Raw genomic sequence first — 15,390 nt, forward strand, 5'->3', positions numbered from 1 at the left:
GGAAAAAAAGACTATCAGACACGACATTATTAGAAGCCAAATATCACAAACTAACTACTATTAAATGCATTAATCTTCTTTTGTTTTGAACATTGACCATCATTTTTTTTTTAAAACGGTGGGAGTAGCATGCTGATATCACACTTGTGCTATAAGAGAATTAAGCATATATTATACCTTGAGCTATTAATACTTGCTACGTATACTTTAGTTTATCCAGTCAACATATAACTGACTTTAGCTTATTTTGGAGCATATATTAGGACGTCTCATACCATACAACATTGGGTTTAGACAGTCCAATTATCCCAGACTGGACAATTTGAGTAATTACTGTTACGCATTGACAAAAAAAGTACTCGCTGAGATAATTAAACTAATTAAAATCATTTTTATTTCAACTATAATTAAATCTTACAATAGCAAAAGTAGGCATACAAATATACCAAATTTCTTCATTTGAATTCTCCATATATCTATTAATAAGAATTCATAACACATGATATCCAATATTGTTGCATTATATATATCTGTCTCCTATAATATTAATAATCTTGTGAGTCCAAACACCAACAATAATAATCAGATCTTGAGAAATCCAACAGTTGCTCAGGAGTCATCCTCTCAAGCTCATTTTGCCTCCAAGATGCAAAGTTATTTTTATTTTGTGGATCAGTAGCAAGAGGATAATTCTCTTTTTTGTGAAATTGTGAAAATTTCATTCTCATGTAAAGTTTCATTGTGGCCACACAGTCTTCATAGGGATCTTGTACTCCAATTTGAATATCATACCTACACACAATTTTCATTATCATTGTCCATTAATTTTTAGATTTTTATAAAACTTGCAACAAATTAAATTAATAATAGTTGGGGTACTCAAGAAAATTTGTAAGCATAAAGTTTAATGCACTATTAATATATATTTACCCGAGGTAAGCTTTGGTCAAATACTTGAGGGAGTTGCTGAGCTTGCTTGTTTTCATTAGTGGTGGGTATTTTGCAGTATCCCTTCACAAAGTAAGAAAAATAAATAAATGTTACAAGGAAATGTACCTTTCGGTCATCTAGTTTAATATCACGGCCGACGTAGTTGTATATGTTGTGTATAGATATATAAATTATATGTATAAATGTATATATATTTAGTATAAAGTATAAACTATTGAATAGATTTTGTAAATTAGATGACCCAAAGACATTGAACTGTAATTTTTTCATATTTGTTTGTTTTTGATAGATTGTTCATCTATAGTATTAGTATATAACAACTATGAGCACGAGTTAGTTTCATGTGCTTTTTTCCCCCTTCATATAGAGTAAAGTCACATTTAAGTATCTGAACTTTACATAAAGTCACAAAATTTTATCCACTATTAGAGTCACTTTTGTGGGTAATTTGGTGTGCTTATATACGGTGGGTAAAGTTTAGTTATTTTATTGTAACGAAAAATAATTTTGTAATTTCTTATAAACTGCATAATCTTAGTTTTGGTTTCTTAGATTATATATAGAATCAAATAATTAATTTACCTCATCTTTATTGGTGGATAATCCATCTCTAAACATTTAAGATCATGATCCAAACCATGGCCAACAAGAATCCTAGACCTTCCACCTTTAGAACGGATTTGCCAAATAGGTTCACCATTGCAAAGGAATTCTTGAATTTTTCTTGACACAATCCTTAATGGCATCGCATCCCTCAAATATTCTGGCCTTATGCCCGTCATTTCATACCTATAAACAAATATATATTTCTTGTCAGAGTTTAAGTAAATATACACCGTTAATATAAGAAATTTTTTACACCATCATGTTACATTCTTCTTCTTATCATGGTCTCGTAAGACTTAACAATGGGCCGCAAATAGACCAAAAACAAGTGAACATGCTTTATAAATCTTTATGAAAGCAAACTTGGGGTGAATTGTGATTATATTTGAGTTAAAATTTTATGTACTTGCAATGTAAAAAATATTTACAACAATAAGTATTATTACTCCGATTGATAACATAGTAATTAATTAACATGTTATAATAAAGATTAAAATTTATTAATTGTGTGATGATTTTTTTTCATTATTAACTTAAATTCATCACCTGTAGTTAGTGACAGGAATATTTGGCTTGATATATGAATGAAAAAGCATTCTTTCATGTTCATCAATGAGACAAACCCTTGCACAAAGATCTAAAGATCCATCACTGCCACCACCAACCATTTTACAGGCAAGGGCAACCACTCTTCCTCTGCTGTTATCAATTCTTAGTTCATCTTGAATCCCCAAATTAGCCATGCGATACAACAAACCCTGCAATAAGATAGTCACACAATTCGATATGGTATCAGATATAGATTTTGCTTTCGAGTCTTATTATAAAAAAAAATCATGTATTTGGCACTTGTAAAATATATATATGTGAGGGGCATATTGAAGAAATAATTATTTTATGAATCAGAACGACAAAAGGGTTGAATCTCAGTGGATCGTGATAATAAGGTCACTTTGTCACTTATAATACCCTATCACATATTTAAGTCGTTTGGAAAAAAATTCTACATGTCGCTCGATGAAAAAAAAGTGTCTTACTCTAATTATTTAAATTTTTAGATGAGACGAAGACAAGTGTTAAAATTAATTGGGTACATTATTATTAGGACGTGAGATGCATGATTCTCTGTGAGCCCGAAGAGAACTTCGAGTTTCAAGGATTGACAAACAAATATCACATCCTCGCTCCTTGAAAATTCTTTCACATTCTGCCTTTGGAAGTGGCCCTGCAAATGTACATTAATGACCAAATAAATAAAAATTGACGGTATATATAACTTAAACTCAAAAATTATTTTTTTCTCATTTGGTAATTAGGTGCCATACCGATAAGGTGCTCTCTTAAAGATTCAAAAGAGCGGCAGTGCTTTTTGCAAACACCACACATGGGCTCATGAACTGAATGATAAGATGTTCTCATGTGTTCCACTAAGTGCTCCTTTTTGTTGAACTGCCGATAGCATGCTGCACACTTGTTCCTGCAGTCCGTGTCAAAGTCAGAAATTTTGTTAGGAATATCCAAAATTTAATATATATGTATGATAAATAATTTTTGACCTATATAATTTGTATAATTTTCTATATATATAGTATAGTTTTTTTGACAAAGGATGTCCGACGTGCTACCTATACCTATATGTGGCTACGCCACCGCCTGCAGTCCCATGAATAAATTCTACTTGTTCATGAATCCAACTACCAGTTAAATAATTTTTTGCTTATTTTTCTCAATTTTTTGAGAAAACATTAGATAATGGTCTAAAATTTTTTGTAAGTTATTGCAAATATTTGATGACAGTTTAGTGTTTTGTACGTAAGATTGAGCTGAGCATATACATATATGAGCAAACATTCGACCCAAATCTAACGTTGTTCGAAGTGTAATTTTCCAATGATTATATTTGCGATTTTTTTTGAAAATAGGAATAAAATCTAAAAAATAACGTAAAAAAGAAGAAGGAAGCATAACAAATGAGTACCTGAGAGTCTCAGAAGGCTCATATCTATGATCCATTATAGCAGTTAAGAGTAGTGGTAGATGATGCTTCAGGTTCTAGAGTTTAGTTTAGAGAAAAGATAGGTTAGAAGATTTGAGGAAGAAGGGTGAAGGTATCGTGCTATTTATAAAAGTCTGTCAAAAATGAATCTTGGAGTAACTGATAAAGTTGTTGCCATGTAACCATAGACTCAAGCCTTGCAAACGGTTTTTGACAGAAATACAAAGTAGGCTGCGTATAACAGACTTTTGTAATCGAGCCTTCCCCAAATTCTGGCCATAGTGAAAACTTTAATGCAGAGGGCTATGTTTTTTTAAAGATGAAATTAAGTCCTTTTGAAAGTAGTCGATCTTGGTTATTAAGTAAGATATGTTAAAAATCATTATGTAGGTTAAAGTCTTTCTGTCTGATCCAGATAGGTTATCTATATATATGTAACAAATAGAAAGTGAAAATTAAACATATGTGTTAATCCAGATGTTATGGGTCAGGTCCACACTTGGTCCAGAATATTTCTTGTTTTAATCGAAAGTACTATATATCTATTCTTGTTTATTTTTATTTGTCTACTATTTTAAAAATTAATTTTTCTTTTTATTTATTACTTTTAATTATTAACAAAAAAAATATATGAGTATTATAATAAAATATCTATATTAATTATTATTTTTAGAGTGTGTGCAAAATTTAGAATGGATATATAGAAGTGAATGAAAGAGAGCGTATTACGGTATTAGTATACTCTCTCCATTTCAAAATAAATGAATTGTTGAGGCAATGTATATCCATTAAAAAAGGTTTATGACATAAATTGAACACCACTTTCTACTTTTACCTTTTTAGCTATTCTCAAATTATTCTTGAAAATATAAGCAATTCAATGAGGGACAAAAATGGAAGAAATTTCTAATATCTCTCTTGAATTTTGAACAATTCACTTATTTTCAAATGTACTTTATCTATCCATCTTTATTTGTCCACTATATTAAAAATAAATGTCCAATAATATTTGTCCAGATTAAAAAATTAATGAATTATTTATCTATTGATGTCCATTTTACCCTTGATGTTAGATACTATTCAATATCTAACACATTTTCTAAAGTAAAATTTAATATATTCAAAGAATAATATAGTAATATTATTTTTTTATTTCTTAAGATATATGTCAAATCAATAATGAACAACTATTATTGGATAAAAAAAGTAAAAAAAATGCACAATAATTAACTTATTTTAAAATGAATGCAGTATGTATGTCCCCGAATCAAAGCGCGCACGCACGCACATAGGTGCATTACGTGGATTGAGAGGCAATATAGCACCAATAGGAAATGTACATATACTTTTTTTCATCAAATGGATTAGAGTTTTCAAAAAAGTAGAAGAGGTTTTTTTTTTTTTTTTTTTTTTTTTTTTTTTTTTTTTTTTTTTTTATGGGAACAGACCCTACACGAGGCTCCCACCTCTCGTGCACAGTCAGGGGTTAAGCAACACCCCCAAGCCTTAACATAAATAATCAAAGTAAAAATACAAGGAGGGGGACATAAACCTTACCTCCGATCCTATGGTGGTTCATAAGTCGGCTAACCTATTAAAGGTCGGCTAACTCATCCCCGATACAGAGAAGATACTAACTATAACTAGAAAGCATTAAACCTGTGAGAGGACTCCTCCCGGTACAATTCAACTATGAAAGCATAAATGAGGGAGACTCTCCCCTTCCATGAGAAAAAAGAAAAGAAAAGTACACTAGTCCTATTCCAACTATGCTACGTACCAGACATAGCTACATTGAAGAAGAACAAGTATACGAAACTTCTATCTCGCATGGGATGGGAAAATTCTTTTCATCTTTGCTCTTTTTAGTCTTGTCGTACCAAGTAAATCCAGATGAAATATGCCATTGCATCAGTATCATGATTATCAACTACGGGGGCTGAAAAGAGTTGAAATATATGGAGCTATAGTTTCCAACAGCCTTGGAGTTGTTGTGGAGAAAATTGATAGCCTGAATTAGCCAAGGAAGCAAACAAACATGGTTGTTGCAGTCTTGTACCCAATTCCTTGCTGCCTCTATAGTTGCAGTAGAAGAGGTTCAATTCCTCTTTGATGTGGTTAAGACAAAAGATAGATATAGATATTAGAGAAGAAATTCTAAGGGAAGACTGGTCTATTCTTAGGTCATCGGGTAAAGTTTAATAGTTCCAAGCTAAACGTACTAAATCAATTAGTTTATTACTATTGGAAAATTCCATTAATTTCTTGAAAATATTTCCTACTCATATTAGCTATCTACAATAAAAGTAGAAGCAAGGTGGCACAGTTCAACTAGTAGAAGGAAGGTGACACAGTTAATCAACTGAATCCGCGCTTAGAAAGAATAACTTTGAAGCCATGTTTAGAATGGTCAGCATCTTTCTTTCCTATCGATTTCAGAGCCCTCTTTTCATCTAACTAAAAATATCGTATAAAGACGAAACTTTTACGCCCAACAACTCCCATGCTTTCCGTTGGTCAACAACCAACTAAAATCTCTACACTTCTTACTCGACAGGACTTAGAGCACTATCCTTCTCCCAATCATTTCTCAGCAAAATCAATGAGTACAACTTATTAAAGGGAAACTGCGAAAAAGATCTTAGAGCTAGCTGTCTCAATCATCCACGGCTCCGGGATTAATGTGCTCTTTTTTGTCCATTAAGAAGTGTATTTTCTCACATTTTAAGGTTTATAAAGTGATCAGACAATATAATATGGATTGAGCACTTCAAATGGGTGAATTTAGGAAATGGCCTGCCTAAAATTTAGTTAAGCTTAGAATTGAGTCAAGATAATTGTGGATCTTAGTCAAGGGCAGCTTAATCATATTATTGGTTTAAAGTTATAATCAAAGGAGGCTTTAAATTCTGTTTTAAAAATAATATATATATTTTTAATAAAATCTACTTTCTAATTTCTTGGGATGCAAAGTTATTGCTAATATTTTATAATCGATTTTTTTAATTGATAATATAATTAATCCATTTAATCTTTCTTGACACATAATAGTCTAAATATGTCAAACTCCTTCAAATAATTCTTTTCTTTTATATGAAAATTTTAATTTTTCTACGAATAGTACTTATTATTTTTTATTTTTTTTGAAAAAAGTGCTCCCCCACCCCACCCCACCCCATCCCACACACAAAAATTTAAGTTTTTTTTTTAAAAAAAATCTTGTAGAGTCGGCATTGATCTTAATAGCTCAACTGGCTAGATATTTGAACTTTCATCATAGGAAGAGTTTAATTTTCACCTTATAATCTCTTCTCCCGCTTCTTCTTCTCTTACCCCAATAATTTTTTTTTAAAAAAAATTAATTAGCTACCTAAACTTTCAGCAAGACCTGCTTGGTGAGTTTAATTAGCCACGCTTGGTAGCTGCAACTAGCTAGTGCTTCCAAAAATCTGTGTAGAATATTTTTATAGAGTGTTGACTTGGACACTTGTTCTTCAACGATCCTATCTTTGACCAAAACTCCCATCCTTTTTTTCCAAATACATTCGTATTTTGTGATACCCATGAAGCCATATTGTAGAGTCCCCTTCAAAGAATATTTTAATTTATTCCAAGACTCACTAGTTTGGACCATTTCATTCCTCCCTTCTCCAAAACCTTTTGTCTTTCTTACTCAAACCTCAAGGGACTATCAACTTCTACGTTACCTATTTTTAACTTTTCATTTATACTTAGACTCCATTTGGATTGGTTGATCAGTTTTAAGTTATTTTTTAATTTTTGAAAGTTTTTGACAAATAAAAAATCTACGGCAAAAAAGAAATTTAGTCATTATTATTTATAAATATAATTGAAAAAACATCTCAAATCTTTCATGTGCTTTGTAATAATTTGCATTTTATAATGTTTAACAACTTTAAGAGTATTTTAGATATTTTGTAAAAAAAAAAAAGTTTTTAACAACACATATGTACCAAACACATCTAACATCTTTTTTTCAACTATAGCACTTTCATCCAAAGTTCCAAACACATAATCCAAACACGTAAAAGCCATTTTTTCCGGCCAATCTAAACATGCTTTTAATAAGATATATGGTTGATTTATAATCACGCAAATAATATTTATGACATATTTTAAATTATAAATTTACAGATCTTTCTTTATTCTTAAATTTCGTGCACAATTAAATACCATCACATAATAACAGAGGAAATAGTAACTAAATAGAAGTTAAAACTAAACTTAATTAAAGGCAGGCTTGGAGCAGAGGCCAGTCAAAGCGTCAAATAGTACCTTGACATTTTTAATTTCGACATATTGTCCAATTCTTATTGGCTAATTCTTTTCTCCAATTTAAATAGGCTACACAATTCTTCTCTTCAAGATAGTGACGTTTGAGTACAATTGGGGATTTTCATGTATAATATAATTCCTGTCTTATATTTATTCCTTATCTATTTCTAATTTTCTTTAATTTTGTTATCTCATTCATAGGTTTGTGTTCGATCGAATTTTTGAGTCTCACATCCTTGAACTCATTATAAAATAAAATAAAAAGAATTTCGTCCCACATGTTGATGATATAATTTAATAAACAAAGTCACATATGAGTAAAGATATACGTAGAATGTAACAAGTATTTTTTAATTTTGTGGTATTAAATATGTCATATGAAAAGTACTTGAACCTAAAGAGTTGCTAAAAAGAAGAAAAAAAAGGAAAAATACATTCTTTTTGAAATAGAGTAAAAAGAAAAGTAAGAAAAACAAATTAAAACGAAAAAAATATATTAACTATCCATTAGAAAAGAATTTAAATATATACAGTTACAATGTAAAATTCTTTCACACTATCTATATAAATGAGTACCGATAGATCAGTATGTGCCAATTGCCATGGACTCAGAAACAAATTAAATTAAGCAAAACGTCGATCATTTAATTGGATTAATAAGAAAGCAAGAAAGGTAAGTTGAATAAAGAATATGAATATTCGAAGGACCCTTTAAATCTTTAATTATTAGGCATAGTCAAAAAGCCGTAAGAATGAAACTTTCTTAGACATGCATGGTATCTCCTCTTTTTCCTCATATGAGCCAAAGCTCCAACAGCAAAAGATGAGTGCTTCATTTCACAAAGTTTGAACGTATAAGATTCTTGAGACCTCATATATACTAAAATGGGTCAAAGAGGTTAAAATATTAAAGTGTACTTCATGCATGTGGATGTGGATAGGGAATTAGGATATAGGTAGATAGCTAGACCCTTAATTGGAATGATCCTGAACCCTTAGGACCGTTTCGTTACTGGTTAAAGTTATGCAGATATTAGTTATATAGGAATAAGTTTTTCATATATTAGATATGTAGGAGTAAGTTATGCAGGTATTAATTATATAGATATAGTTATACAAGTATTAGTTATGTAGGATATAGTTATGTAGAAATTACTACACATAAATTATTCCTTATTAAATATTTAATTTGTTATAAATTAATATACTTTTTTTAAAAAAAATAATCTGAAGAGATGTATCCAAGAGTGGGATAGTGATATATCAGCGAGATGGAAGTGAATTAGTGATGTATCAGAGAAGGGATTTTTGATTTTTTTTAAATAAAAGGGAATTTTAGAGATTATGGTAAAATAAGATGTGTATTTTGATAATTTTTTCCTTTTTTTCCGTTTGCACATAAACAAATCCATTCATTACTGAATCAATGTATGTTCTATTCAGTTCAATTTTTAGGGTGATGCCTCTTTTAGGCTTCTGATAATTGACTGTTACAAACATTTTCTCTAATCCCTTTTACATCCCATGATCCCAACTCCCAATATCTGCCCTCCTTCTTGTTAAGATACGTATGAGGGCCTAGTTAAGACAATGGACCGCAAGCCCAATTACTGCCTATTATGTGTCTCTCTTCTAACTATGGAGTTTACAAAACAAAAACATAAAAAAAATGGGGAATTTTCGCATTTAGGTACTCAAAAATATTTTAATTATGTTTCATATTTATAGTTTGCTAATTACAATTCGTAGTTATAGTTATAGCAGTGTTTGTATAATTCGCGCAGCATTTGTATACATTTGTATAATTCGCTATACAATTCGCATTTTTTGTATAACGTTTGTATATTTCACTATACAATTCATGCACAACGTTTGTATAATTCGCTATACAATTTCTAGTGTTTGTATATTTTGCTATACAATTCGATTCACGCACAACGTTTTATATAAATCGCGCGAATTATACAAAACTCAACTGTATAATCGCGCGAATTACACAAAAATCAAACTATAATTTCAACTAAATATTTGCCGCAAGCCATAATTAATTCAAATTATAGCTATATTAGCTTATTAATTAATATATGTTCACTTATCCGTATAATTTTCCCAAAATGTGTTTGTAGCTAAACTGTGACTACCCACTTATAAGTGTACGCATCCCAAATAATTATTCCAATTACTTATTGTTTATAGAAGGTAATTATTTCATTTCATGTGGTATTATCTTATTTTATTTTAACTAAGATAATTTATAGTTATTTTTTTCTTTTTAAAATTTCATGTTTCTGCCAAATGGAGAGAATATAGTATTGCATTCCGCTCGATTTATTATGATGGATGTAGAAGGTTTTAATAATAATAATTGAAAAAGATACGGGCCGGGGGGACACCAACAAAAGCAATTCCAGAAAGGACATTTAATTTGTCCTTTCAAAATTGCCTCATTTCATATCATAATCTTTTTATAATAATTAGAAACATATCTTCCATTGAATTAGGCGCAGATCGTTCTTCCATCATTTACAATCAATTTCCTTGAGTGGGCTCTGGCCATTTTTAATGTCAAAACATGCGCTGGTTGCTGATAAAACAGCTACTCCATTATAATATTTCTTTGAGATATTTAATTTAGGAGGATGACAAAAAATTGTAATAATATATTTCTAATTGAAAATTGTTAGACTGGTTAGAGTCCCACGTTTATTGAGGATGGATAAGTGGTTTGCTTATATGGACTTAAACAATCGTTTCCAATGAGCTAGATTTTGATGTTGAGTTGGATTCAAATACTATTATATTCTTAAATGATATCAGAACAACTTCATTCATGTTTGGGCCTATTAGTCCACGCTCTAATTGAGGCTGACCGTTAAAGGAAGTTAGAGTGGATTAGAGTCCTATATTGATTGAGAAATAAACTAGTTGTCTACTTATATGGGTTAGAGTCTCATATTAATTGAGGAATAAACTAGTTTAATTTACTTATATGAATTTAAATAATCCTCCTTTCGTTTATTAATTTTTGGGATTAAGTTGGATCATGTGCTTTATACAAAGGCTTACTATAATTATTACTAAATCCCAAAAAGAAAATTATCTTGACTATCATAATTTAGAAATGCACAGTATTATTATTTGTCTCGGGATTAGCACAATTTTTCTTATTATATCTCGACTGACTTCCAAAGTGTTTTTGGATACAATATCTCTGATTAATTTGTTCTTTAGCCAAGTCTGTACAACTATATACTCCCTTGTTTGATATCCCTGAACACAATTCAGACAACGTATTACTACTAAATTTGATACTCCCTCTGTCCATTTTTACTTCAATTTAGACAAAGTATTACCACTAAATTAAATTAGAAATCAAGTGATAACAATAATAATATATTGAGTGAAATTTCATAAAATAAGATATAAAGAGGGTAGAGTGTACGCAGATTTTATCACTATTTCATAGAGATAGAGAGACTGTTTTCGAAAGATCCTCGACTTAAGTGTATCGAACTCAAGTAAAGGAGGAAGAAAACAATTGAGAAAGCATAACAGCTAAAAAGAAAAAGTAATGTAAAATCTACAAGAAAAATAATAACAACAATAAAATAATATGATAATCGAAAAATAATAACAACACAACAATAATGGCACGGCTAGTTGTATGGCATGCCCTAAAATGTCACAAGGAAAGACTAAACTCTACCACTAATAGACTTCTACCTTAATACACAACCTCCACTATTTCTTATCTAAAGCCATGTCCTCGATAATATATTTTTGGCCTAAATTCAACTTCTCACACCTCCTCACTGGGGCGTCGGCGCACCTCCTTTGTACATTCCCAAACAATCTAAATCCCGCTTCCTTCATCTTATCTGTCATAAAGATCATTCCCATCTTCTTCCGAATAATCTCATTCCTGATTTTATTACATGTTCAGAAAATATATATTATGTGATAAATTAAATTAAATAAATAAAACTAAAATATCTAATTTTAATATAGTTAATAAATAAAATTAAACGAAAAGAGTAGTAATAAACCAAAAAAAGAAATAAAAGGGCGAATAGTTGAGTAATCAGAAACGAGCATATATAGGGCCCTATGTCGCCAGCTAGCTACTACCTACCGTCCTTAGATCCAACGCCGAAAAACTTGAATGGTAATGTTTGTCATTATTAAACAGGACAGAATCAGGAATTTCATCAAACAAATTCATACTACGAAGAAATAAATAAAAAAATAATTTTCACGATGTATAAGTAATATATTTTTTTGCCGAAAAGGTTTAAATGAACCTTGGGCCCTTACTACTCTTCCGGCGAATATAGACTCAAATGGAATGTATATTGCTTAATCTTATATGCAATTCACATAATATTTCAGTGTTGTCTAATATTTTTTTTTATGCTTACAAAATGTGAAACTGTAATCAAAGATTTTCTTATAAAATTTTCAGTTTGTTAAGTAAAACTATTTGGACTATAGTCTGTATTCTAAAAACGTCCTTAAAAAGAAAAGATTGATCATTTATTAAATAACTATCCCACAATGAGACAGCCGGCAAATTTTTTTGGGTACATTCATTTAGTAGTACTATTTATTTTTTTAATTTTAGATAGAGTTTTGTTATGTTCAATTATTCAACTTTAATATTCACGGGTTATTTTTATATTAATAAGGACGAAAGTTAAGTCGTGTGCTTTGTATTTGGAATAGTATGTGTAGGTCCATAAGCTTCACCAGCCACCCAGCAGGAGGTTATACCATCAGAATATGGTCTGATTAATACAACACAAATTAAATATAGATTTACAAAGAATATTTGATAGAGAATATTTTAACCAATAGTTTTTAGTTTAATGATTAAATTTGTCCGATGACGTGGATAGTTTGTGAGGACCAAATATTATTATTTTTTCAAAGGTATCCGTGGGGATTTATAATGATATTCCAGTGAACTGCTTTTGTTATTTCTGTTTAACATATGATTTTAATTAATTCTGGAAACTACAAAGAAAATTGGTTTAATTTGCAATCATTCCCTCAATTTCAGGTAGACAAGACTTAAAATGGAAAAGATGGTCCATTGTACAAGATAATCTGTGACCATATATCAAGATTTTTCTTCTTTAACCCTAGGAAAATAACATCAAATTTAAGTAAGAAGAAAAATGAATTTCTCCATTCATTGAACTTACAACTTTTTGATATAGTCAATTTTTTTTTTTTTGATATTGTCAACATTTTACAGATATTATTGAAGACCCTTTTGGATTTAATAGAAAACACTCGTTTGGTCGGAGCATGACTGTCTAGCCGTCCTTATGGTTACACTGATTTTTCTCATATTTTACGATATGCTAAATCGGTAATTATAGTTTATTAACTTCGACTAATAAAATATTATGACTTCGACGATTCAAAAAATGATGTCAATTATGTCATACTAAAACATTACACATGTAGAAACATATATTCAAAAGAAAGTATAAACAAATCCTTTTGTTAATCAATTACATTTAAAATACATTTCAATCAAAATAGAGTAGTCAAAGTTTTAACTTCTAAACATTTAGTTTATACTAATACTAGGTTGCATATTTGTTAGTATTTTAATAATATATATATGTTATTTATGTAACTATATAATTCGGTATCATATTCGGTATTTCGGTATGTTATTTTTAAATATCAAATACTATACCGAATATTAAAAAAAATTAAAATATATACCATATATCATACCAAATACTATAATACTAAAATTATGGTATTAAAAATTTTTGATATAATATAGTAATTCAGTATATACGATACCACGCCGATTCCTACGTGTTTAAGTTGTAAATACAAGAAATGGCATGTGATTTCTGATTAAAATAATATACAAAATAATTAAAAAAAAACTTTATTGTTGTCTTTTGGAAATATTGATATATTAAAACTGAGAAAGAATTTAATATAAAAAGAAAAGAAAAATTAAACACTGTAACGTTGGTTATATCATTGTACACACAATGGTATATCCAATCCTTACAAGAATCTGCCCAACAAATTAAAAAAAAAAAAAGGAATTAGAAAATAATAAATAAAGAACAAAGGCAATGCAAATGTGTCCAAGTAAAATTTTTTTCCTTATATTCTTCGGTGTTACGTGCTTTTTTCCCTTGATATTCTGTTCAAGGAAGGTCTATTATCTTAGAGGAATTGGCCCAACAAATTAAAAAAAAAGGAATTAGTAAATAATAAATAAAGAACAAAGGCAATGCAAATGTGTCCAAGTAAAATTTTTCTCCTTATATTCTTTGGTGTTACGTGCTTTTTTCCCTTGATATTCTGTCCATGGAAGGTCTATTATCTTACTTTAATACATGATTTTATCTCTTTGTATGTAAAGATGGAATCTTTGTTGGTCCCAAAATGATTGCTGTGTCTTCTTCATTTCTCAGTTAGTGGTTGGTGTTAAATGCTAAAGTGGTCCTTATGTCTAAGTTATTTGTTTGTTCTGCTGGTGTCGTTTTGAAGGATTATTGAAGAAGTGGATATTGTTTTCAACTATGGGGGCAATTGGGTAATTTCCCCAGAGCTGGTGTACAATATAAAATTTCAACACACCTGGTATGATAATACTTGTTTAGTTCGTTATGATGATTTGTGTGAAGTTTTTACTTCCAAATTTGGATTTAGGGAAGTTCAACAATTGTTGGTCACTGGTCCATCTGGTACGTACTATATAATTGAAGATAATGATGGAATTAGAACCTCTTCAATGCTTATTTTCTAAAGATTTCAAGGTAATAAATTTTTATGCCGTAGATGCCCATGAATTGAGAGTTTCTGCTCAAAATATCATATATCATACTGAATCATATTCTGGGGATGTTGAAGCTGCTACTGATTGTGATTATAGTGATGTGGACGATACTATATCATTTTTTGAATGTTTCAAACATGTTCATTTCATAACTAAATGATACAAAAGTTGACAAAATCATTACCTAAGACCTAATAAGATGAATCAAAAATTGTCATAAACCATTACAATGAACCAAAAGTTAATCACGCATAAGTCACAAAACTGCAACTCAGATGAGAAAGTTTAGCTGCATAATATGAACTTGGAAACTAGCACTTAAATTTTTCAAAAAAGATTTACACTGGCTGCCTTGGAAGAAAACTTTTTCTTTGTTTCTTTCTTCAACTTCTTCAGCTCTTCATCAACAACTTAACCCTCCTTTAGACGCTCCTTTTCAGCTCTTCTCATTGCTTTCTTGTCCTTGGCACCCTTCTTAGACTCAGGTGGGTTTTTAAGCATAAAGGTTGTCAACTTGTCTCTCATATCTACATCAGAAATAAATAGGAAGCAACACACTTCAGTTGGATCACCTGAATTTTAGTGATAAGGATCTCAGTTTCAGTGTTTCCACACCCAATAGCACTGAATATATTTCTTGATGAAAATCTCAAGAAGATCAGCAAGCTTGGCAGTATCATGAGCTTCATTGACAAGGAAAGTTCCAGTTTTTTCATGAAAT

At 30.1% G+C, this 15,390-nt stretch overlaps 1 protein-coding gene across 1 annotated transcript; it reads right to left on the minus strand.

Annotated features, from left to right (window-relative positions):
- Window positions 1-463: 463 nt before the first annotated feature.
- Window positions 464-3,621, minus strand: LOC129874499 (RNA exonuclease 4-like). Its single transcript, XM_055949792.1, has 7 exons — window positions 3,536-3,621; window positions 2,883-3,034; window positions 2,652-2,782; window positions 2,104-2,315; window positions 1,534-1,740; window positions 931-1,011; window positions 464-792 (listed from the first exon to the last, which is right to left on the minus strand). Exons 1-7 carry the CDS (start codon window positions 3,568-3,570, stop codon window positions 546-548), a joined length of 1,065 nt encoding a protein of 354 aa, XP_055805767.1. The 5' UTR covers window positions 3,571-3,621; the 3' UTR covers window positions 464-545.
- Between the last annotated feature and the right edge of the window lie 11,769 nt (window positions 3,622-15,390).

Source organism: Solanum dulcamara, chromosome 11 (genome assembly GCF_947179165.1).
Source record: "Solanum dulcamara chromosome 11, daSolDulc1.2, whole genome shotgun sequence".
NCBI classification, from domain to species: domain Eukaryota; kingdom Viridiplantae; phylum Streptophyta; class Magnoliopsida; order Solanales; family Solanaceae; genus Solanum; species Solanum dulcamara.